Source organism: Microcebus murinus, chromosome 12 (assembly GCF_040939455.1).
Source record: "Microcebus murinus isolate Inina chromosome 12, M.murinus_Inina_mat1.0, whole genome shotgun sequence".
NCBI classification, from domain to species: Eukaryota; Metazoa; Chordata; class Mammalia; order Primates; family Cheirogaleidae; genus Microcebus; species Microcebus murinus.
In genome coordinates this window covers 23,516,761-23,543,462 of record NC_134115.1, presented here as the reverse complement: position 1 = coordinate 23,543,462, position 26,702 = coordinate 23,516,761, and the positions used below count along the sequence as shown (strand labels likewise).

General features: G+C 38.2%; 1 protein-coding gene and 1 long non-coding RNA gene across 2 annotated transcripts in view; one reads left to right on the top strand and one right to left on the bottom strand.

The window, feature by feature from the left end:
• Positions 1 to 3,997: 3,997 nt before the first annotated feature.
• C12H9orf40 (chromosome 12 C9orf40 homolog) lies at positions 3,998 to 10,786 on the bottom strand. The gene is made up of 2 exons (XM_012759812.3): positions 9,870 to 10,786; positions 3,998 to 5,603 (listed from the first exon to the last, which is right to left on the bottom strand). Exons 1-2 carry the CDS (start codon positions 10,299 to 10,301, stop codon positions 5,445 to 5,447), a joined length of 591 nt encoding a protein of 196 aa, XP_012615266.1. The 5' UTR covers positions 10,302 to 10,786; the 3' UTR covers positions 3,998 to 5,444.
• Positions 10,171 to 26,702, top strand: part of LOC142874272 (uncharacterized) — a 30,623-nt gene continuing 14,091 nt past the window's right edge. The window contains exons 1-2 of the long non-coding RNA XR_012922081.1: positions 10,171 to 10,258; positions 24,071 to 24,118. This is a non-coding gene — a long non-coding RNA (uncharacterized LOC142874272). The remainder of the gene's footprint in view (positions 10,259 to 24,070; positions 24,119 to 26,702) is intronic.

Below are 26,702 nucleotides of genomic sequence, written 5' to 3'. Positions count from 1 at the left end.
AAAATTAATCGATATAGTTATGTAGAGGTAGAGAGTTATGTACTAGGTTAGCAACTTTGCCAGCTAGACTTTACAGCTGCTTGTTCAACAATGGAACACAATAAACAAATGATTCCTATAAAGTTTAGGGCTGGAATGCTGTTAACACCATTGAACACACCCACACTTTAGCACCTGCAGTTTTACAAGCTCAAGTTAGAAAACCTATCACATTAATAAAAATAAAAATATTGTCTCCACATTTTAATAAGCATTAAAGAATTATGTAATAATGCCCTCCATAATTCTGATAATTACCACCTTTCATCTAAAGGGCAAGCCAACATATTTTAAACAGTTGATTAAAAATATTGAGCTATTGATATGGAGAGCAACACTATTTTTAAAAATTTCAAGTGTTCAAAAGACTCAGAAAGCTGTGGAAACATTCAAGTAAAATGTTCAGGAATAATAATGACTACAATATCACTCTATCTTGGACTAAAAACCAAAACAAAAGAGGCAAACAAAAGAACAGAATTAGCTTATTATAAAGAAAAAAGAATAACATTTACCTTATTATAAAGAAAAAAGAATAACATTTACATCTATCAAACTTATGCTAGTAGGTAAGAGAGGAATATATGTCTTTTCATCTATTATCATTTTAACATATTGTTAGATTTGTCAATATTCTGCAGAAGACTTTTGTGTTCATGTTCATGAGGGGTACTGATCTGTAGTTTGGTGGGGTTTTTTTCTTGTATTAATAATATACTTGTCTGGTTTTGATATTAAAGTAATGCTGGCTTCATAAAATAGAAAGTTTATTTCTAAATAAACTCCAAATAAAGTTTATTTATAAAATAAACTAAGGAAACTAGTCTTTCCTCCTCTTTTATTTTTCTGAAGGAGATCACATTGTTTCTTCCTTCAATGTTTGGTAGAACTCTATAGTGAAACCATATGAGTATGGAGTTTTATTGTTAGGAGGTTTTAAGCTATTAATTTAGTTTCCTTAATAGATATAGGATAATCACATTATCTAATTTTTCTTGAAGGAACCTTGGTAGTTTATGCCTTTAAAAAAATTTGCTTTATCTAAATTCTCAAACTTATAGAAATAAAACTGCTTGTAATATCTCGGACACCAATGACGTGAATATTGCACATTTTGATATTGTCCCACAGGTTGCTGAAGCTCTGTCCATTTTTAAAATCTTGTTCTACTTTTCAAACTCAATGATCTCTATTGATTTCTCTTCTAGTTTGCTGATTCTTTCCTCTGTATTCTCCATTCTGCTACTTAGCGCATCTATCGAATCTTTTATACATTGTATTTCTTCTTCTAAAATTTCCTTTACTTTAGAGACAGAGTTTCACTCTATCACCCAGACTGGAATGCAGGGGTATGCATATAGCTCCAATTCCTGCAGCCTCCAATTCCTGGGCTTACGCAAAGCAATCCTCCTGCCTCAACCTCCCGAGTAGCTAGGACTGCAGGTGTGCACCACCATGCTCGACTATTTTTTCTTTTTTTAGAGATGGGGTTTCACTATGTTGCCCAGGCTACTCTTGAATTCCAGACCTCAAGGAATCCTTCCACCTCAGCCTTCCATCTGCAAAGTCAGCCGGGGAATTACTCTCACATGGAATCCGTCCCACACTTTGCATCTCTCTGACCTCTCCTCCATTACTGAAAGGGTTCATGTGATTATCTGGCCCAACTAGATAATATCCCTATCTTAACAACTGGTTTGGGACTTTAATTATCTATGAAATGCTTCACAGTACCTGAGTTAGCATTTGATCAAACAGTTGGATGTTATACCAGGGGCTAGGAATCACAAGGCCATATTAGAATTCTGTCACCACAGGGTTGTATCAAAAGGACCAGCCTGACCAACAGTGAGACCCTGTCTCTATAAAAATTAGCCAGGCATGGTGGCACATGCCTGTAGTCCCAGTTACTTGGGAGGCTGAGGCAGGGGGATCACTTGAGCTCAGGAGTTTGAGGTTGCAGTGAGCTATGATGATGCCACTGAATTCTAACTAGGGGGACACAGTGAGACCCTGTCTCCAAACAAAACAAAACCAGGACACCACATACAACAATCAATGCCTATAAATCGCTAGAATATTATTTAGATTCGAGGACTCAAGAGAATCCAATCACTAGAATTGTTTAAAAGTGACCTTAATCAGAGTGTTTGTCTCAGGCAGCCTCAGGTATTGTCAGAGATCACTGATAGTGATCTATCAATCATCTATCTACCTAGCAGATAGTGAAAGCACACATTCCAAGTACTATAAAGGGAGAGGGACCTGAAATGGTGTCCACTATGAGTTTCCTTCAGCCATTATATTATTTCATCCCCATCCTACTTTTCTGAGACGTTAGTACCCCCATTTTCTGAGGATACCAAAGCTCAAATTGTTTAGTGAATGACACAGTGTTGCACAGCCAACACTGGCTTCCATTCATGAATCATGTAAATGCTAAAGTGCACTGCCAACGTGAACCAGTATTTGCACAATAAATAATACAATATATATTAGAGGGAGGAAGGGGCAACTTGAAGGACTCCCAATGCCTAAATCTGGGATTATTTGTGCAACAAAATGATAGTAATGAATAACTCATAGACTAAAATATACACCCACTAGTCCATACTGATCTTAATAAAGAACTTGTTAAAGAAATGGGAGTGAAAGGAAAGCTCTTCCTTTACAGAATTCCAATAAATGTTGAAAGCGTGATAGAAATAGAATATTACCATTTGACATATACCAGAGCAGTATTTCAGACAAGAATCAACATATTCTAAAATTTGTAGGCAGAATATAAGAAATGGGATATTCACTTAGTCACAAAGTATCTTCCCAGAAGGTATTAAATACAAGAGAAGACAGTAACTTTATAATAGAGAAACTGGCAGATACCACCTGAACCCGGAAATCAGTTATGATTACTGATGAGACAAGATGACATCTTGTGCCTGCTGGTATGATATACTGGGAAGGATCCAACAGCACTTCCATCAAGTTCTTACCAAGAATACATAATTATGAGAAACATCAACCAAAACTGAGGGCCAACTACAAAATACCCTACCAGTACTCTTCAAAAAGTATTAAGGTCATGAAAGTCAAAGAATTCTGAGGAATTTCTTTTAAAAAGACTGAGGAGATACAACTACTAAATATTAATATCATGACCCTGAATGGGATCGTGGGCTTCTTAGAAAAAGAATGTTAGTAGGACAATTGTGAAAGTTGAATTGTCTATAGATTTCATCTTTTTTGTTTCTGACATATAGCCTGTAAAATAGTGGTCTGAAGTCATTCTTTCCATATCCTCCTAATTGCATATTAAAATTATACCAATGTTAATTTCCTGATTTTCATAATTGTACTGGGGTAATAGGTAAGAGTTATAAAACTTTTTAAACCTACACCTTATCTCAATTTATCCATAATGAAATTTTGCCAAGTTACCTGAGGTTTACTTATTAAACAAAATTTTTTTAAGATGGTTTCACTATGTTGCCCAGGCCAGTCTCAAACTCCTGGCCTCCCAAAGTGATGGGATTATAGGCATGAGCCACTATGTTAGCCCTAAGCAACATTTCTTAAAAGACAGAATTATTTCAAATCTCTCTCTACACACACACACACACACACACACACACAGAGTCCCTGACTTATGATGGCTTGAATAACAATTTTTTAACTTTACCATGGTGTGAAAGCAGTATGGATTCAGTACATTCAACTTATTATGGGGTTATGTTGTCATAAACCCATCATAAATTGAAAATATCATAAACTGAAAGTTTGAATTCCAATTCCTTTCCTGCAACTTCTAATAACAGTTAAAGTAGAATGAAGTAGAACTATAGGAAGCATGTTTATTCTAACGAATAAGGTAGGTTCTTTCAATCTACCTTAAGATTACGAGAATTAAACAAGATGATATATGTAAAGTACTTAGAACACTGCTTGACAATAAACAGTCTGAGGTAGATACTATTTATTATTTCTCATTTTACAGGTGAAAAATCTGAGGCTTGAAGATGAAAAATAACTTGCTTAAGGTTACATAGGTAGGAAGTGGCAGTACAAGACTTTGAACTGTGTCTGACCACATTATACAATTTGTCTTATTAATGTCAACCCATTCTTAAATCCTGCAGTACACACAAAACATCAAGTTTTCTCTCTCTCTCTCATTGGCACTTACCATCTTTCTTGAGTTTGGGATCTAATGTCATCAACAACAACAAAAAAAACACAAGCAAGGAGGAGTTACCCAATTACAAAGCCAAAATTCTGGATGCAGTACAAAAGTTAATTAACTTAGTCACTGATACATAACTCAAACACAAATTACTTACTTTATTTCTTTAACAATGAAATAGTAATAACAACACAATAATTTAGTAGTAACAAAGATATCAACAGAGCAAAAACCAAAGCTAATTAAGAGCGTTGTTTCAGCTCAAATTAGTTATCTCCTTTAAATAGGAAAAAACTACCATTAGTCTAGTGGTTCTCAAACCTGTCTGCACATTAGAGGAATGAAGAAAAAGAGGATTGGTGCTTAAAAAAATAGTTATATCAAGGCCCACCTCAGAACAATTAAATGAGAATCTCTCAAGAGTGGGTCCCAGGCAAAGATTTTTAAAGTGCTATCAGTGTTGAGAACTACAGGTCTAGAAGAATAGCAATAAAAACCACACCTTCAAAGCAATTCAAAGCCAAGAATTTCTTTCCTCTTATCGTGGGAAAGGAGAAGGGGTCAGGCACTGACTCATTTCTCATTGTTCTTTATCCATTTTGGATTGCCCATAGTAGACCTTAACAAGCATCCGATATTGGAAATTATGCAAACATGCTATCCAAATTGAAATTCTCCCTACTTTACATTTAGAAAGCTCTTTTAAGTAAAGCAACACTAGCTTTCAGAAAGAATCCCTCACATTTTAAATTTGCATAGATGTTCAAGTCAGCTTTGTTCAACTAAGAGTCAATAAAATGTATTAGAAAGTATTTTATTAGTAACAGCTATTATAAAACAATTATTTATTTCATGTACCACAAATAAACTTTTTGGTGCAGACGGGAGGAATAGTTGAGTGTTTCCTACCTATTTCTAAAACTGCCAGAATTTCTTTTCATAAGGTCACTATCTTCAAATTTAGAGTCTAAACAAAGCTTTTTTTCCTTAAGAATGCATACATAAAATACTTCCCCAACAACTGCACTATATCCTTGACAAATCCCTATTGGGAGGTTCAGTAGTAAATGCAAATATTTATTGTCAAAACAACCTTTCCTCATTTTTCAGGTTTGGAAATGATATCACGTCTAGTATGGAAAATAACTTTTTCCTTAAGAATACATGAATTCACTTAGAGATGTTTCCTCAAATTCAATGAATCCCACTTATTCAGTTCCTTATGTCAGGACTCCATGTCAATCTCAGCCACTTCATTCTTGCCCTCAAGTGTTGCTTCTGTCAAGTTGTCTCCAGTTGCATCTTCAATGTCTGCCAGATCAATAGGTGGTAAAGGATTCCTCCAGTACTGGAAGGTATTATACTGCCAAAATTCTTCATTGTGCTTTACAGAATAAAAAAAGAGAGAGATGAAAGTACATCAGTGGCTTAGAAAAAGTTAAATTTTTCAGGAAACAATTCTGTTTTAATAGCAAATTCATAAGATTTTTCAAGCTTTTACTTTGCATTTTTAACAAATAAACATTTTTGCCTCATCAAAGTATTTTGTGTATTCAATTAAATCTGTGTATTTTAATATTTATAGATTTGTGAAAGTATTTGCTGGTAGATTAAATTAAAAATTTTTTTTAAGAGACAGGGTCTTAGCTGGTCTGATGTTAGTGGATTATCAGAACTTATTAACATTAGTGTCACTAAAGTTGATATACAATCCCCCACTGCCAAATTTGACTAGCTAAAAAAAAAAAGAGTGTGAGAGAGAGAGAATACTGGGTTCTCACTCTGTCAGGCAGGCTGGTGTGCAGTGGCCAGATCATAGCTCACTGCAGCTTTGAACTCCTGGCCTCAAGTAATCCTCCACGTCACCCTCCCAAAGTGCTAGAATTATTGGCATGAGCCACCACACTTCCATCTCTCACATTTTTAACCCAAAGAAAATATGTGAAAATGGTCTCAACATTTTTTTTTATCTTTCAATTGGGAAAATAAGAATTTTAAAAATACATACTTACATGCCCCTTATAATGTATATTTGGTCTTTTTTTGAAGACCCTCCAAAAAGTATTAGGACATGAACATGGTGAATAGCAAGAAAACCTTAAACTGATCATTTTATTTAAGAGACCACTTCATGCATGACATGACTAACTTTTAAATCAATATATCAAAACTTTATAAATCCAAATGAATGCTGACTCCTTAAAAATTCAGCAGCTTACTCTGAATGGCTACAAAATTATTTCAGGTAACTATGAAATGAAGCTGATTTTCCAATGAAGTTGAAAAATTGGCAAAGAATTTTACAAGCATCCCTAAAATACTTTGTGCAAAGGAAACGACACTGAAATCACATATAGGCTTCTAAGGTGACAATTCTGAACATTAACACCTTTCCCAGGTTGATATCTCCATCTATTCTATGTTGTGTTCTTATTTTAAGTTCATACTTGCTATAGCAGCACCAACAGAAATATAATGGAAAGCACATATGTAATTTAAATTTTTCTAGTAACCACAATACAATAGGTGAAATTAACCGTAATATCTTATTTGACCTAATATACCCAAAATATTGTTTCAACATGTAGTATTTAAAAAATTAATATTATACATTCTTCTGGGTCATACCCTCTAAGTTTTCAAAATATGGCATGTATTTTATACTTTCAGCACTATTTAGACTACTCACTTTTCAATGCTCAATAGCCACATGTGGTTTAATGGTTACTGTACTGGAGAACACAAGTCTGTAAAAACGTGTCATCGGGAAGAATTGTTTTACATTCTAAGGCTTAGAGAATCAAGAGTCTTTCAGGAATTTCTTAATATTGGGATAAAGATGTAGTAAGTCAAAGGATACCAAGAAAAATTTCACTTTAATAACAAGATGGAGTTAAAATCAAGGTTCTAGTTCTCTTTGCCTTTTGGAAAATCTGTTGTTCAAATTATCTACTCATAAAAGCTGGATCAAAAAAAGGTCCTTTAATGTTAGTATAACCTAGTAGCTAAGGGCACAAATTCTGCCACCAGACAAACCTGGGTTTGCAAGATAACTACCACCCACTAAGTCTGATCTTGACCTCATCAGTAAAATGGAGAACCATTCCAAGAATTAAGGTTTTAAAAAAAAGAATTACGGCTTAGCATAGTAATTGCCAAGTACTGGTAGGTATTATGTTTCAATAAGCCTATGAATTATGAATCACTTTCTCCTTAGAAAAACAACATTTTCACTGACTTTCTGTTAAAAATATGGAACACCAAGAGGCACCACTGGCAGAGCAATGAACATGCATAAAGTAACACTAGCAAAAAAAACTACATGAATATGTAATGAATAACTGATTTTACTTTAGTTCTCCAGTAAAAAAAAAAAAAAAAATCTGAAACAACTTAGGAAGTATTCTGAAATTCCAGGACAGAAAAAATGTACCATTATTCTGCCTAGATTCCATTCTCAATGTAGAAAGAAAGTATTTGAAGTAGTATTTCCTAAAAGAGGTTTCAAAGGTGAGGGAAGAAACTTAAGCCCTATTCTGAGCACAACAGAAACCAGGCATTTCCTGCACTGAACTGTAAAAGCTTTTTATTTCTCTCTGTTTTCGTTATATCTAGTTTTCCCTTGGAAATTAGCTGTAAAACCCTTAAAACAAAAAGCCTGTGTCTTTGGAGGCAGGAAGGAAAGACAGAAAACTGGAGAGAGCACGTCCTTCACTTAGGTTTGCTGAAGAGCAGCAGCTCCAGGAACAAACCTAACAAAAAGAAGGAACATGTAGTTATTGGGCTTTCATCAAAGAAAAAAGACTAGTCTTGCTGAAGGGACCCCTGTAGACAAACTTTTTCCCTGCCGTGTACTTGCCACAACTTCAGGAAACAGAGAACTGCTAGATCTACAGTCACTACTATTGGGGAAGATACAGGTAGGTCTAAGAGATTTTAAAGCAGGTGTCTTTGTGGCAGTCTACTGAAGAACTACCATTCTTCTATCAACCTCTCATTTCCTTATTTTCCTCTTATTAACTGTGTGGCATACTATAGTCAATGTATTCTGGTAGGAAAGACAAGCATCTGGGTGGGATACAAAAAAAAGTGTGACAAACTTTCAAAAAGTTTTCACTACACAGTCCCTATTTCCAAATCCAACAGTTTTGGATGGCTATCTGAGTGAGCTGATTTTGAATATCTAAAAGCAATCTGAAGAAAAAAAGTCTAAAATAAGGTTGTTTTCTAAATTCCAAAAAAAAACCAAACCATCCAGGGGTAGAAATATTTACAATGTAATAATTTCATCCCAAATGATTAAATCTAAAAAGATACCTGAAAGATAATTTCTGACAACCACAGGGGTGGGGGTGGGGGGGAATCGTTCTCAACTATAAAACTTGCATTATTTTATTGGCTTTTTCACTTGAAAATTCATCATGCTACAGAAACGTCAATTTTTTTCTTGGAAAGGCATCTGATAAAATGTCATAAAATACTGAATAGAAAAATGTTGGGTGAACACTATGCTGTAGTAGTTGAAGAGAGTTTGGTGAATTCTGAGCCCTTAACTTAGTTCTTCCACTCCCCAAACCCCCTGGGGGTGAGTCTTTCTGCAACTGTGAAAAAGCAGTCTGAATTCCTAAGTCTAGACCAAAGCTGTCCAATAAATACAGGTGAGCCACAAGCGTAACTTCTAGTAGCCATATTAAAAACGTAAAAGAAACCTGTGAAATTAATTCTATTTTATTCAATCCAATATATCCAAATTATTTCACATGTAAGCAAGAGCTATTTTATCTTCCTTTTTTTTTCTTACTAAACCTATGAAACCTAGAGTGCATTTTACACTTACAAAACATCTCAATTCGGACTAGTTACATTTTAAATGTTCAGCAGTCTCACATGACTAGTAGCTGTCACACGAAACAGCAGATATTTAAGCGAATCTAGACAAACCTAGATCTTCTCAGGATTCTCAAGGTGCAGAGCCAGGCTCACTTTCAGAGAAGTAGGATCTGCTTGCTCCCAGCGATTCTCATGTATGTTCTACCTTAGGGCCCTAATTAATTCTCAACAACCATCAGATTTAACACAAAGTTTAAAAAGCTTCTCCCAAGAAATGGCAGTCCTTCCTCTCTGCCCAAAGAGCTGTCACCGCCTACACTACGTCCAATTAACTGACGGCTACCACAGTAGTCGCCCTCTAAAGAATCCATCACCTATTCTAGAACAATCACCGTTAAACCAAGGAAGGCACGCTACACCTTTTCCTGATGTTTGTCGTTGGGCTGAACCTTTCTCTGATCACCGTCAACGTCTTTACCAGGCTCTACGGACGGTCACGACTCACGCTCCAGCTTCCCTGTCACAAAGTGCCCGCGCCCAGGCGGCAAGGCCACCTCCCCCCACGCGGACACCGTCCGTTTCCCTCTGGACCCGGGAAGTGCTTTTTGCCCGCCCGACTCCCTCGAGTGTTGCCTAGGGAACAGGGCGGGGGGTGACGGCGTCCATGCCCAGAGCGGTGACGCCGGCTCTTCGCCTTGGGAGGGGCCTTAACGAACACAGTCACGAGTGGGACTACCTGTTCCTTCCCGGGCGCAGTGTGTGACCCGGGAAAGACGAGCCCCCTGGCCCCCTCACCCCGCCTGCCCGCTCCAGTCCCTACCTGGCGCCGGGCGGCCCCCCAGTCTCCGCTCGGGGGCCCTGCGCGCCCCGCCCCGTCGTCGCCACCGCCCCTCGGGGGCTGGGCGCCCCGGTGCTCCTCCCCCGGCCCGCGGGGCTGAAGGGGCGGCTGCGGCAGCGGCGGCTCGCCCGTTTCGAGGCCGCGGCGCTCGGACTCTTCGCCGCCTGGGGCGCTGCTGTCCCCGCTGTCACGGCGTTTGTTGGGCGAAGCCGAAGGCTCTGCCATGGCCCCAGCCTCGATTTTGCGCTTTCGGTGCAGCTCCGGGAAGTCGAGAGGCTGCCCAGGATGCGAGGCCCCCGGCGGCCGGATCCAGAGCGGCGAAGACGGCGGCGGCTCCTCGGTGCAGTCGCAGAGCAGGAGCCGCTTCCAAGGCACGTGGAACGTCACCGGCTCGGCCGCACGCCGCTTGGCCATGGGCCCGGAGGCTCGGGCTCCCGCCCGCCCGGCGCGGGAGACCGAGCGCCGATAGTGACGGGTGTGGAGGGCGAGGGCGGAGCGCGCGAGGGCGAGGCCCACGTCCAGCGAGGCTTCGACAAGCTGACGGAGAAGGCCGAGGGGGCGGGGCGGCCCGGCCGGGCTTGGGCGCAGCCGGCGCACACTGCCCTCGCGGCCGCCGAGGTGCGGCCTGGGCGTTGGGGAGCAACCGCGAAGCGGCGGAGATTCGAACCTGCGCACAACGTGCGCGCGCGCTCGCGCCGGCCGAGCGGAGCTGCTGGTTGGTCGAGGCTCGCGGGGCGCGCTCCCGAGCGCTCTCGCGGCCGGAAGTGCGCGCCCCGGGGGAGGCGGGAAGGCGGCGGCGAGCTTATTAAAGACCGGGTCGAGCGGCCCGCGGCGGGGCGTGACTGTTTTTTCCCCGGTTGTAGCTGCGGTTGTACTGCTCCGGGCTAGGTGAAGGGGAGTACCTTCTACACGCTTATTTAGGAGATTTAGCACGTTTTCTTTAGTGTTTGTTAGTGTTTTCTTCCTCAAGTCAGTGACCACTGGGACACCTCCACGACTTCAGGATGAGAACTATACAAACTTTAGATAAGGTAGTGGCTTTATGCTAGGTTATTATTCAAAACAAAAGACTGAAGGGAAGTCAGGGCTGAGGCAAAAGCTGACATGCAAAAATCACACACAAAAAAACGAAGCGTGTATTTTGGGGCGGCTGCTGTAGAAATTGAAGTAGGCACCACATTCCTTGAAGATCTCTTGATTAGAAACTTACTGATGAAGTTGCAGACGAGATGTGCAGCCCTTCCAAAATAGCTGCGTAGTTGGCAAGAACGAAGCCTGGAGCACAGCTCTTTTCTTTCCCAGATGAAACCTAAAATTGTTTGTCTCTGAAATTATGTACGGAGCCTGAGTTCCCTGCTTACTGTGGGCTCAGTCCATAGTCCAGAAGTTTTCATTATAGCAAAATTTTGTGTTAGAAAAAGTGAGGTGGAGACAACCAAAGCCTATTTACTGTAGCTTATATTTTAATCATTTGATAAAGACAGTAACCAAGTAAAACAAAAACAGAAGAAAATAAGACTATATCAGTGCTTTGAAGGGAGAAGCTAATATTCTGAAGAAAAAGTATGTAAGGAAGATTATTTTAGCGGTAGATACTATCTAAATATTAATTACCCCATCCCCCTACACCTCAAAGTGGTTGTGAGTGGAGTTGATTATTTTCTTCACAAGCACAAAAATATAACAAGGTAAGGGAGTAAACAATAGCATTTCTGTTTGATCGTTCCATTCTCTTGTTTGAAATTGATAACTCATCTGTCTCCAACAGATGAAGAATTTGCCATTTTCAAACCAGTGGTACAGATTATCCATGAAAGAGTTTAATACCAGCCATCAGATGTTTTGTTTGAAAAGTTTTGAGGTGACCCTGCCCAAAAATGATAGTGTAGTTTAGCTAATCGTTCATTGCTTTGTGTTCCTCTCCACAGACTTTTTTTCTAAATTGTAAAATTTGTCATATGCACAAGGTTGTATAAAACATGCATGTAGATAGGAAGATAGTAAGACACCCAGCACTCAGTTTCAGATACAGAATATTACCAGCACCAGAATATGACAAGCTCCCTATGTGTGCCTCTGCCACTGGTGCCTGCCTCCCGTTCCCTCACTCTTGGCAATTGCTGTTTTGAATTTTTCAGTTAATCCTTCCTTTGTGGTTTCTTTGTAACTTCCCCATCTGTATGTATATTTCAAATAACATATTTTTGGTTTAGCTGTTTTTTTTAAAAAACTGCTTCATTGGGGTCTAATTGACATACAGTAAACTGTGTGCATTTAAAATGTGCAATTATACATAAGTATACACCTGTGGAACCATGACCACAATCAAGATAATGCACATATCCATCACCCTCAAAAGTTTTGTCCATCCCCCCCAGGTTACCATTGATTTACTTTTCTGTCATTATAGATTAATTTGCATTTTCTAGAGTTTTATATAAATGGAATTATACATTATGTACTATGTTTGGCTTCTTTCAGCATAATTGAGATTCATCCATGTTGTTATATGTTCTTTCATTTTAATTACCAAGTAGTATTCCATTTGTATGGGTATATCACAATTTGTTTATCCATTGATATGTTGATAAATATGTGTGTTGCTTCCTGTTTGGGGCTATTACAGATAATGCTGTTGAGAACATTTGTGTATAAGGCTTTGTATGGACACAGGCTTTCTTTTCTCTGGGTAAATACCTTTGAGTAGAATGACTAGATCATATTGTAGGGATATGTTTAACTTTTTTTTTTTTTTTTACTTTGGATCAATCATTTACACCAAAATGTTTAACATTGTTTTTTTATTTTAGCATATTATGGGGGTACAAATTTTAAGGTTTCAAATAATGCCCTCCCCCCCCCCAAGTCTGAGTTTCCAGCATGAAGGTTTCCAAAGTGTTGTCCCATTTTACATTTCCACTGGCAGTGTATGAGTTCCAGTTTCTACACATTTTCTCTGACACTTGGTATGGTCATTGTATTTTAGTCATCCTAAATAGGTATCTCATTGTAGTTTTAATTTGCATTTCCCTAATGACTAATGATGTTAAACATCTTTTAAAAGCCTATTTGCCATCTGTATGTCTTCTTTGGTAAAGTGTTCAAATCCTTTGCCCATTTTTAAAATTAGGTGGTTTGCTTTCTTATTTTCCTTATTTATATATTTTATATTTGTATGCATACAATGGTATTTTATTCTTTTATATTGACTATTCCATCACATGAATTTACTTCCCACTTCACTATTGACAAACATTTGAATTTTTTCAGATTTTTGCAATTATAGTCTGCTATGAACATACTTCTTAATAATTTCTAAGGCACATGTGCAAGAATATCCAGAATGGAATTAGATATTCCACATACCCTGACCACCCTAATTAAAATTGCAATTCACTCTACATTTCCCCTGACTCTGATTACCCTTGTTTTTTCCCCCATAGCATTATCACCTTTCAATCTAGTATGTAACTCACTTATTGTTCTTATTGTCTCCTTTTCTAGAAAGTAAGCTCCTTGAGAGTAGGAAACTTTGGTTTTTATTTTGTTTTGTTTTTTTCCACTGATACACTTAAGTATGAAGAACAGTACATGGTATGTATTAGGTGCTCAGTAAATATTTTTTGAATGAATATTCATTTCCACTTGGATGTTTCACAGGCACCTCATACTGTCTTCCATTGTCTCCTATATATCATCATGCATCTATCCAGGCATGTATACTAGATGTATAACTATCCTTTCACAGTCTTATATTCACTCATTAATTTATTCTTTGAATAAATATTTTGGGCATCTGCTATGGACCAGGCAAAATTCTAGACATTGGGATTACAATGAACAAAACAAAATCTCTGCCCTCTGACTCTCCTAGTGAAGCTAATATTGGGGGATATAGAAAATAAGTAAGTGCATCTATCAGGTGCTCAGGAAAAATAAAAATAAAGCAGGATAAGAGGGATGGGTGGTCAAGAAGGGCCTCTCTGATGAGACTTTTGAGCAAAGACCTGAAGAAAGGGGCAAATCACATGTATATTTGGGGGAGTGATCCTGGACAGAGATAATAGCAAATGCAAATGTCCAAAAGTGCAGAATAGCAAAAGCAAATGTCCAAAAGTGCAGAATAGCAAAAGCATGAGCAAGGGACAGCAAAAAAAGCCAGTGTAGCCTTTTTTTCCCTCTCAATGTTTTATTTTGCTTAGTTTCTATGTTTCTATGTCTCTTAGTTTCTATGTTTCTTAGTTTCTAATTCTTCAAATTCGCTATTCTTCTCTTGTGCCTAATCTCCTGTTAATCCCATACACTCTATTTTTCATCCCACATAATGTATTTTTCATCTCTACAAGTTCAATTTGGGTCTTTTTTTGTATCTTCCATGTCTAGATAACTTTTTGAACATATGGAATAGTTATTTTCACTGTTTTAATGTCCTTTTCTGCCAATTCTAATATCTGTCAGTGGTTTCAATCGATTGATCTTTCTCCTCTCTATGGATTATGGTTTGTTTCTCAGCACATCTGGTGATTTCTGATTGGACGCCAGATTTTGTGAGTTTTACTATGTTGGGTGCTAAATATTTTTGTAATTCTATAAATATTCTTGAGTTTCGTTCTAGGATACTGTTAAGGTACCTAGAAATAGTTTGACCCATTTGGGTCTTATAAGGTCTGGCAAGTGGGACCTGAGTTTTGTTTAGTCTAATTATTCCACACCATTGAGACAAAACCTTTCTCTGTGCCATTGCCAGTGCCCTGTGAATTATGGTTTTCCAGCCTGGGTATGGGAACGGGCACTCTTTTTGGTCCTGTGTAAGCCCTGGCTTCTGTTCCCGCTAAATACTTTCAGGTGCTTCTTTCTCTAACCTTGGGTGGGTTTTCTCACACACATGCACTGATCAGTACTCTGCAGATTACTCAAGGAGGACCGTCCTCTCCAGTGTTCTGTGTGCAGCTCCCTCCTTTCAGGTACTCTGTCCTGCAAACTCTCACTGCCTTGGTCTCCCTGGACTGTCAACTTCACCTCCTCAATCCAGGGATACTGCAAGACTTTTCTGGGGTTTTTCCTGACAATCCTATATCCTGGGCAATAAGTAGGGCTCCTTTTGTTTGTTTTCTGTCTCATGGCAGATCACTGTCCTTTGTTGGCTGATGTCCCATGTTGTGAAAAATATTGTTTTATATATTGTCTGGGTTTTTGGTGGTTTTATGTGAGAGGGTAAATTTGGTCTCTATTACTTCATCTTGAGTAGAAGCAGAAAACTCTTTCCCATAACATTTTACTTTGACTTCAAAGGTATAGTATAGTATAATTTTTCACTATAAGTTATGATTCCTGTTTCCTTGTTATAGGAAATTGTATTTATTATATGTGTGTAGGAAATTGAACTTCAGTCTGCTCATCAACCTTGGACTATGACGTGCCTGATCTTACATGATGAGCTTAACCAGTATAAAGAAAATTGTACAAATTTCTTAAACAGTGAAATATAGATCCTTGATTTTGTGTGTGTGTGAGAGAGAGTAAGTCCTACTTATCCTTCAGGCCCCAGTTCAAATGTCATTTCTTCAGGTAAGTCTTCTCTAAGTCAGCACTCTCCTACCCTGTTGTAAGTGCTCACAGCATTCTGTACCTGTCCTTTATACCTTAATACTTACAATTGTGTAACTACTTGTGTGACACCATTCCTTTGCTATACAAGCTCTGTGATAGGAAAAACAATATCTATCTAGTCAACTACTGAATCCCTAGAACTAATTTTGTTGTCTGTCACAATGCAGGTTCTCAATAAATATTTGTGGAACATGTGAAAAAGTGAAGCTCACACAATAATGAGGCTAGGATACTGACCAGGTCTCTCTTTCTCCACTCAAAACCATCTTTCCCCAGGCTGTCTGTAGAGGTAAAGTGCCAAATAAACAATAAGACACTGCAACTTTCAAAAGGATTTAGTGCAATTTTCAGTATTAGATTGGCTATCATTCAAATGTTAGTAAGAGGTTGTGTTGGTGAGGATATAGAGAAACACATATTCTCCTTGTTTTAAAGTGTAAATTGGTATAATTGTTTAAGAGAGCAATCTGACAATATTTGTGAAAATTTAAAAATACAGACACACATTCAGCAATTCTTCTAGGATTTATATTCCAGGTACAGTACTGACAGTAGGCAAAGAAGTATGTACAGGATTATTCATTTCAGTATAATTCTAACAACCTAAATTCTAACAACCTAAACCTATAATTCTAAAACAACCTAAATGTTACTTATTAGTAAGGTATGGTATATATTATATATTAATAATATTAATACTACATTAGTATAATGAACATTATTAATGATATATAATGGAATATTGTGCAGCTATTTCTTAAATGAAGTAAATTTATGTGTATGGATATAGAACAATTGGAAAAACATAATGTCAAGTCAAAAAAGCAAGGTACACAATAGTAGGTATTAGCCAAAATATGTAGGCAAATCTCGGAGATTTTGTGGGTTCAATTTCAGACTACCACACCACGGTTAAAGCAGATTTACAATAGAGTCACATAGTTTTTTTGGTTTCCCAATACATATAAAAGTTATGCTTACACTACACTGTAGTCCAAGCATGCAATAGCATTAAGTCTAAAAATGCAATGTATTTTAATTGAAAATAATTTATTGGTAAAAAATGTTAACAATCATCTGTGCCTTCAGAGAGTTGTAATCTTTTTGCTGGTGGAGGGTCTTGCCTCAACGTTCATGGCTGCTCACTGATCAGGGTACTATTCAAGGTTGGCGTGGCTGTGGCAATTTCCTGAAATGAGATAACAGTAAAGTTTGCTCCATCAATTGACTCTTCCTTTCATGAAAGAGTTCTCTGTAGCATGTGATACTATTTGATAGTATTTTATCCAAAGAATGTTTTTCAAAATTGGAGTCAATTTTCTCAAACCTTATGGCGACTTTATCAACTAAGTTTATGTAATATTTAAATCCTTTGTTGTCATTTCAACAATGTTCATAGCATTTCACCAGGAGTAGATTCCATTTTAAGAAACCACTTTCTTTGCTTATCCATAAGAAGCAACTTCTTATCCTTTCAGGTTTTATGAGATTGCAGCCATTCAGTCACATCTGTAAGCTCTTTTTTTGTGTGTGAGACAGGGTCTCACTCTGTTGCTGCAGCTAGAGTGCAGTGGTGTCATCATAGCTCACAGCAGCCTCAAACTCCTGGGCTCAAGTGATCTTCCTGCCTCAGCCTCCCAAAGTAGCTGGGATTATAGGCATTTGCCTTGCTGATTTCCTTCCCTTCCTCCCCTCCCCTCCCCTCCCCTCCCCTCCCCTCCCCTCCCCTCCCCTCCCCTCCCCTCCCTCCCTCCCTCCCTCCCTCCCTCCCTCCCTCCCTTCCTTCCTTCCTTCCTTCCTTCCTTCCTTCCTTCCTTCCTTCCTTCCTTCCTTCCTTTTTCTGTCTCTCTCTTTCTGTCTCTCTCTCTTTTTTTTTTGTCGAGTTGACGTTTTTTGCTCTTGCTCAGGCAGGTCTTGAACTCCTAACCTCAAGCAGTCCACCCACCTCAGCCTCCCAAAGTGCAGGGTTACAGGAGGGAGCCACTGTGCCTGGCCTGGGCTCCACTTTTACTCCTAGTTCCTTGCTTTTTCTACCACATCTGTAGTTACTTCCTCCACTGAGGTTTTGAACCTCTCAAAGTTACCCATGAAGGTTGGAATCAACTTCCTCCAAACTCCTGTTAATGCTGATAGGTTTGCTTCCTCCTGTGAATCACAAATGTTCTTTATAGCATCTAGAATGGTGAATCCTTTCCAGAAGGTTTTCAGTTTACTTTCTCCAGATCCATCAGAGGAATCACTAAGGCTGCTGTAGCCTTACAAAATGTATTTCCTAATTAATAAAACTTGAAAGTGGAAATTACTCCTTGATCCATGGGCTACAGAATGAATATTGTGTTAGCAGGCATGGAAACATTAATTTCCTTATACATCTCCATCAGAGTTCTTGGGTAACTAGGTGCATTGTCAAGCAGTAATATTTTGACAGGAATCTTTTTTTTCTAAGCAGTAGATCTCAACAGTGGGCTTAAAATACTCAGTAAACCAGATTGTAAACAGATGTGCTGTCATCTAGGCTTTGTTCCTTCCATTTATAGGATCAGGCAGAGTAGATTTACCCTAGGATTTTCAGAATGGTAAATAAACATTGGTTTCAATTTAAAGTTACCAGCTGCATTAGCCCCTAAGAGATTCAGCCTGGTGTTTGAAGCTTTGAAGGCAGGTATTGACTTCTCACTAGCTATAACAGGCTTAGATGACATGTTTTTGCAATATAAGGCTGATCCACCTACATTGGAAATCTGTTTAGTGTAGCCACCTTCATCAGTTATCTTGGCTGGATCTTCTGGATAACTTGTTGCAGCTTCTATAATACATAACCACTTATTGCTTCACCTTGCACCTTTATGTTATAGAAATGACTTTCCTTAAACTTCATCAATCAACCTCTTCTAGCTTCAGACTTCTGCAGCTTCCTCTCCTCTCTCAGCCTAATCATTTTGAGATTTTCATGAAAGTGAGAGATGTGCAAGTCTACCTTTCACTTGAACACTTAGAGGTCATTGTAAAGTTATTAACTGGCTTCACTTCAATCTTTTATGTTTCAGAAAATAGAGATGCCTGAGGAGAAGGAGAGAGGTGAGGGAATGGTTCATTGATGGAGCAGTTAGAATCCTTACAACATTTATCAGTTAAGTTAGTTGTCTTACATGGGCCCAGTTTGTGGTGTCCCAAAACAATTACAATAGTAACATCAAAGATCACTGATCACAAGTCACCATAACAGATATAATAATTAAAAGTTTGTCAATGCTCACTCTTGTGCCAGTAATAATCATAATGAGCTTGAAATATTTTAAGAATTACTAAAATGTGACACAGAGACACTAAGTGAGCACATTATTGGAAAAATGACACTAACAGACTTGCTTGATACAGGGTTGTCACAAAAAAAATCTACAAAGCACAATGAGATAATGCTTGTATTAAAAAGATATATATATAAGACATATACATTATATACCTGTATGTTGTGCGTATGTGTTGTATTTTTTAATCTTTTTGTAATGCACAGAATGTTTCTAGAATGATACTATTATCAGTAGTTGCCTATGTGGTGGGATACTGGGGAACAGGGATAGAGAAGGCATATGGAACACATCTTTGAACCACCTCAGATTATATTGGTGTCACTAGTATCTTGTATGGATGGGTTGCAAGTTTCTTCACTAGAGGCCAACACTGTTATCTTCCACTAAGCAGATTATTACTAGTAGATAAATTCTCTCTCTCTCTCCTTTTCATGGACTATTCTTAGGGTATTTCTTTTCAGCCTGTTCAGAGACATTCCCACATAGTTAGGTGACTGTGTCTCTTTGTGAAGCAGTAGCTATCTTGATTACAAATAACTTTGTATTTTTTCCCTATTCTTCTATGTTGCTTCTTTATAATCTACAAAATCATAATTTTTCTTAAGCCTATAAGACTGACATTGCAAAGTAATTAAGTAAACTGAATTAAAGAGGGACAAGCCTTTTAAAGAAGAGATGGGGCCATGAAATTTTCACATTTGCCAGAACACAGAGGAAGAGGTGACTTCCTCCTAAGCTGAAAAAATTTTACATTCTTGGCAATTGTACATTAACATCTATTTGGAATAGCTGGGGGTCCCAGTCACAAGGGATGTTTCTATTCATAAGCCTTTTTCATGGTCTTCTGTGGGGTGCTCAAAAGAAAGACTGGTGAAATGACAGGAGACTGGAGAGATACCTCTTGGGAAGGCAAAGATATACATTAGAGCTGCTGCTGAGGTGGGTATAGACACAAAAGCTCACTATTTCCCTATAAGCAAAAGCCTTATGTTACTGACAGAGAACCAGCAAACATTTTCCCAGGGCACAGACATGGCTTTTGTGGGAGTAGTAGAAGCAAACCTCTTCTGCCTTGGAGGAGTAGGAAACCCTCTCATTCAAAGGACAATGGCAAAGATTCTTTATTTCTAGAGGAAAAGTAGAAGCATAAATCTTCATTTTGGGGAGAGGGACAGAAAATAATTTGGCACCTAGCATCCTCCACTGACACTACTACTGAGGAGGAGCAGGAAATTCCTGCTGAAGATCAATCACAAATACATAAGAGGAGGGATGGGAATGTTAAAGAAGATCCACTCCTGAGGCCTAGTTGTGGAAAGCCTGCACAAGAGCCTGAGAACCAACCTACCTACACAGCCCACCTGGAGGCCCAAGAATTAGTACATCTGGACCCACTGGTGTTAACCAGTGTCAGTGTATGCCACACACAGGCCCAAGGATAGGCACATTCAGCCCACTGCTGCCACCAGTGGGGCCCGAGACTAGCCCCCCTGAGGACCCCATCCCTAGCAAAATTTCACCACATCCTCCACTAAAAACCACACCTTAAGCAACTGAGGAAATCACAGACACCACTGATGTTGTTTACAGCTAAAGAAATCATACAGAGACTATACTACTGCATACACCCAGAATCATATCAAATCCAAATCCTACCCAACCAACATAATAGATACATCTTCAGGAAAAAAATCCTCCCCTATGGAAAAAAATAAGTGACTGTTACACCAAATGCACATATATCAATGCGAGACACAACAAACATGAAAAAGGAAGGAAATATGACACCTCCAAGGGAAGACAATAATCTAGCAACAGATCTCCTACATCACCTTATAGTCAAACTGTACAAAGTGAAAGAAAAAAAAGAATTCTAAAAATAGCAAGAAGTCTGGGTACAGTGGCTCGTGCCTGTAATCCTAGGACTCTGAGAGGCCAAGGCGGGAGGACTGCTTGAGCTCAGGAGTTCGAGACCAGCTTGAGCAAGAGTAAGACCCTGTCTCTACTAAAAATAGGAAGAATTTGGCCAAACAACTAAAAATAGAAAAAAAAAAAAATTAACTGGGCATGGTGGCGTGTGCCTATAGTCCCAGCTACCTGGGAGGCTGAGGCAGGAGGATCCCTGGAGCCCAGGAGTTTGAGGTTGCTGCGAGCTAGGCTGACGCCACAGTACTCTATCTAGCCTAGGCAAGACAGTAACACTCTGTCTCAAAATAAATAAATAAATAAATACATTAAATAAATAAAAACAGCAAGAAGAAAGTGTCTAGTCACTTATAAGGGAATCCCCATCAGACTAACAGTAGTTTTCTCAATGGAAACTTTACAGGCCAAGAGAGAATGGAATGCTATATTCAAAGTGCTGAAATAAAAAATTGCCAAGTAATGATACTATACCCTGCAAAGGTATCCTTCATAAATAAAGGACAATATAAAGTCTTTCCCAGATAAGGAAAAGGTGATGGAATCTATCACCACAGACTGGGCCTAAAAGAAATGGTTAAGGGATACCTACACGTGGAAGCAAAGGACTCATATGTTACCACTACATAAAACCACCAAACTATAATGATAAATAATAAGAAAGGAACAAAGGATATACAAAACAACCAGAAATCAATAAAATGGCAGGAACAAGCCCCCACATATCAATAATAACCTTGAATGTAAACAGATTAAACTTTCCACTTATAAGATATAGACTAGGGAGGGGAGGACTAAGAGAAGTTCATTAATGGGGACAAATATATGGTTTGATACAAGAAATAAGACCTAATGTTAGATAGACCATTAGAGTGACTATAGTTTACAATAATCTATTGTATATTTCAAAATAGCTAGAAGAATTTGAATGGTTCTAACATAAGGAAAAGACAAATATTTAACTTGATGGATATCTCAAGTACACTGATTTGATCTTTATAAATTTATGAATGTATTAAATTATCACATGTACCCTGAAACTGTGTACTATTATGCATCAATTAAAAAGATATAAACTGGCTCTCTCTCTCTCTCCCACACACACACACACATCACCTCTTGAAACACCTTCACAGACACACTCAAAATAATGCTTTACCAGGTTTCTAGTTACTCCTTGATCCAGTTGACATCTAAAGTTCAGTCCACAAGTCTGCTCCTTTAATTTCCAAATAAAGACAATAATAAGGTAAATAGTTACACCTAACATTATGCAAGCACACTACAAACTAATTCCTTCTCCAGTGTTCAGCTTGTAGGATTTCAAAATTCAGGATTTTAATCTTCCAGAATTTAGGATGTTAGGGATTTTGATGTTTCAGGATTTCAACATTCAGGATTATGATGTTCAGGACTGTGTCCTTTGGGATTATGATCAGCACTGAAAGTAAGGGGTCCTGGAGGCTGGATACTCAATGGATGCTGGAGGGAGATGGGGGAAGAAGTAGCTGCAGTCCTCAGGCACTGAACCTGAAGACAGAGGTCAATGGAGAAAACTGCTGCAATCAAATTTCCTCCCCACTACCATCCTTCTCACTGTCCCTGTGGACTAGCCTCCTCTGCCACCCTATACTCCCAGCTGGGGGATAATTTGGTCTTTGCTCCTATAGGAAAAAAGACCTTATCAACTGATAAGGTTTAGACAGGGCTTACATCGGGGAAGGGAAACTAAAATTGTTAGGGGCCAGAGGGAGCTGACCTGGCAGGTGTTGGAATAGCCGATTCAAACAAGAAAAAAATGAAAGTAACGGCTTTAATCACTTACTGAAATAGTATTAATATAAGCAAGAGGCTAAACTGGAGAAAGCACTTTCATTTCTCCCCGTGGAATAGTGCAATAGCTGAGGGTCAGGTGGATCATGATACACAGGCAGTCTTCTCACTGCTGAGGGAACTCTTAAAAGGCTCCTGCAGCACTATATATCCCTGGGGTGAGAGGGGAAGGGGAGAGGAAAAGGGAAGGGCCATGAATGGAAAAAGTACCAAGTCAGAATGCAAAAAGTGTCTTCAATCCCCTTCCTGCCCCCAACACACACATACACAGCGAGTCTCAGCAGAGGCACTTAGGCTAAGAATGTAGATATGCTTAAGAGCATGACTGGTGGGGTGGCTCAAGTCCTTGACTGCAATTCCCTTTAGAAGTCCAATGCCTTATCCAATGCATGACAGAGCTCAGTGCTATTCCGTTTAGAGACTGGAATGCGTTGGCCGTGCCCCAAGTCTGGTATGGAGTGGGCAGCTTTTTCTTGTGATACCTGCCAGGCAAAGCCTTTGTAATTAAATGTTTGGACATGAAAATTCATACAAGTTTTTGAGCAGGACCGGGACACCTCAAAAATAATCTGTTGTCAGAGCTCTTTGGACCTATCTGGCATACGTATAATAGCACTACTGTATTTTATGCCTGTACTTCCCCATCTTGACTCACTTTCAAGGAGTACTCTGCATGGACTGTCCCCTCCTGGGTGGTCCAGCCGAAATAATATAGAACCTCAGTAGGAGGAAGAAGGGCAAAGACTTAATGGCTCCCTGAGTGCTCATTATACTCACTGACCAACACTATAATAGGCACAATTGCCTGACCCAGCCACCAAGTACACCCTTGTTTTTACAAAAGAAGGCAGCTTCTGCCTGCTGCTACTAGGCTTTTGTTGAAAACGTGTAATTCATTAAGGCCTTATGACCCTTTGGCTTGACATCCCCATTTTGGGGTGGGTCTACTTGGACTTGATGACTAACAAGGTGAAAGGAACCTGACAAGCCTTGCCCGTCAAAAAGAAATAGTATATTCAGGAGGGTAGCCGGCCTGGCCAGAGCAGCTTTTTGGTGCTGCATGAAAAAGTGGCAGCTGTCTTTCTAGGGGCAAATTTACAGCCAACTACACTGCCTAAAGCAAAGCCACTGGTTCAATGGGGCCCTTGATTCCAAGTTTCCCCTTAACTCCTAGGCTTACTTAACTGATTATTTGGCTAAGATGAAACATAATGGGGTCCAACGAGCTGCTGCTTCAACTTTGGTGCCAGCTATGTAAGACTAAAACCAGATATGGTTGCTTCTCTCAGTTGACAGAACTCAAGGCAGTTCTCATGGCCCTAGCCAATATTCCCTTTGATGAACCTGTTTTTATTAACTTTGGGGTTGGTGTCTGCCACATGAAATCCTAAAGGCTGACAGATTAAAGACACCTACCTCTCTTTGGCCATTAAAATCATGGAAATTGCTTAGTTTTCCTAATAATTAAATGAATATTAAACTAGATGCTATTTTTTTCTCACATAGGCATATCTTGGAAATGTTGTGGGTTCAGTTCCAGACCATCACAATAAAGTGAGTTGCACAAATTTTTTGATTTCCTAATGCATATAAAAGTTATGTTTAACCATACTGTAGTCTAGTAAGTGTGCAATAGCATTTTATCTAAAAGTACAAACTTTAATTTAAAAATACTTGAATCGCTAAAAAATGCTGATAGAGACACAAAATGAGCACATGCTGTTGGAAAAATGGTGCCAATAGACTTGCTTGATGCAAGACTGCTAAACCTTCAATCTGTAAAAATGCAACATCTGTGAAGCACAATAAAACAAGGTATGGCTGTGTTGCCAAAAATGAAAAGCTCAGTCATATGCAGTATTGACCACGGAATGGACACAAAGTTAAACAGTTGCTAGTATGTATATTGGTTCCGTCTTTTTTTCATTATAATTCCCACCAAACTTTTGTAATCTGTACCTATACCTACCATTTTACCATTTTTTTTACAGTTCCCCCCATGATTCCACTGAAACAGTTTTCAAAAGGTTACTTACCATAACATTATTACAACTAATGCCCTGCTACCAACCTGCTTGTTTTTCTATCACTGCATAACAGTCAACAGAGACTGAAATTACATTCACAGTAATTGTGCACCTCATGCTTTTATACACACACATAAAAGCTCATATGACCTAATAAAAAACCTTTGAAATAGGTAGTATTAATCATATTTTTAAGATGAGAAAACAAGCTCAGAATGGCTTGCCTGAGATCACAAACAATAGTTCAGGAAAACGAACCCAGAAAATCTAAGTGTTCACCCTACTAATGGCTGGTCCTGGAGTCCTCTTTATAATTCTTTTTCTATTATTTAATAAAATGAAAGATTAATCTTTTTTCTCTTGGTAGATTCCAACTTCATTACAGTGAACTTAAATAAAACAAAGTGAAAATAAATAGTATAAAGCCTGGCATACTCAAAGGCCAAGTACTCATATTACTAACTTTCTAGTACTCATATATCTGACTTTCTAGAAACATATAAAAATAGGCTAATCCAAGTGTTCAAAAGTATATGTACTCAATGAATTAAAATTCCCCCATCTATGGTTACACTAACTTACATGGAAACAACCAAGCAAATATTGTTTCATAGCAATCAGCAGACTTTAATATTCAAGAAAAATTAAGTCCATCATACACGTTAAAAATATAGGAAATTTCATGCAGACATGAAGCTTCCAATTCAGCCTGTGTGACAACTTTTAGAATGAGAGTTACATATAAATACAGTACATTTTACAGTTCCCAGACTTCATAATTTTATACTGTGATTTATACAGCTTCTCTTTATATTTTACATATTCCACCTTGCTCACTTGATTAACATACCCTAAATCTGCACCACTTCAGAATATAGAAATTTATAAAAAGCAAGCATAATGACCTATCTCCTTCCACCTTATGAAAATGAATAAAAACGTATGTGTATACAGCTAATTTAAGAAAAAAATTTAAAACTTTAAGGCTTATACACTTTAGTAGCTAGGACTATAATTAAGAAAAACAAAATTAAATAAATCCTCCAGTGACACTTCTATTGATTGATACCACATTTCAAGTTTAGAATATATTAACTACAAAAGCTTTATGAAAAAGTGATGTAAATTTGTATAGAACATTTAAGAAAAATTCATGATATGAGGGAAAAATTAACAAATTAAATGACTGATTGCAGAATTAAGTAGAATATATGTTATAATTTAGAAAGTAACATTATTAAAGAATAAAACCTAATAGCAAAAAAATTTTAAGTAAAAAAGCCAACCCCCCAGTGTCAACCTGTTTTTACCACTGTGAGAAAAACAAAGATACCTGTTTTGATACAAGTTGTAAAAAAGAGAATATTAGTCACTGAATGAAAAGCATTTCTAAATCACTCAAAAACAGTATGCATTCCTTTCTGTTCAATGGATTTTAAAAATACTTATGCACCTTGTAAGTTTATTTTTCTTAAAAAAAAAAAAAAACTGGTTTTGTTTTTCCCCTTGCAAATTAATTTCAAGTTCATTCCCACCAAATATTCATCTGTCAAGTATTGAGGGACACAAAAGGAGAAATAGTTAAAAAAAATAATAAAACTCAAAAGGTTTCAGACCTCCCTAATTTGAAAAGTCATATTAACTGGATGGAATCTTCTGAATAGTGAGAGTAAAGGTCATAAAAGTTCCATCACTGTTTGCAGAAAAGTTCCCCCCAACACACTTGTAACATGTCAAATAGGGTAGTGGCCCCCCACCCCCAACCTAAGTAACAAAGTCCTAAGATTTACAAATAAGTTTTCCTATTAAAACATGACATTTATGCTACCAGCACATTACCGAGATTAAATTTATCTAATTCAAAATTGCCAGAGGTCATGTAAAGCAATCACAATCATCTGTGAAAATATTCAATAAGATTTCTTCCTTTTCTCCAAGAAAAGGTTAAAACATTGGTCATCTCCACTTTCCAAGCTATTAGAAACAGAATAATATACATTTAAAAAATTACAAAGGAAAACTCCCTCCAATAAAGATCTGCTAGAGGTAGAAATTTAAAGCAGCATATACTGTTTAAACTCCATCCATCAGAGAACAAAATTGGTGTTAAT

Bases quoted from the DNA above. Each gene is read 5' to 3' on its own strand.
- C12H9orf40 (XM_012759812.3), bottom strand. From the start codon at position 10,301: ATGGCCAAGCGGCGTGCGGCCGAGCCGGTGACGTTCCACGTGCCTTGG. The intron at 5,604-9,869 runs GTAGGGACTGGA...TATTCTGTAAAG, and splicing joins GGGGGGCCGCCCGGCGCCAG to CACAATGAAGAATTTTGGCA.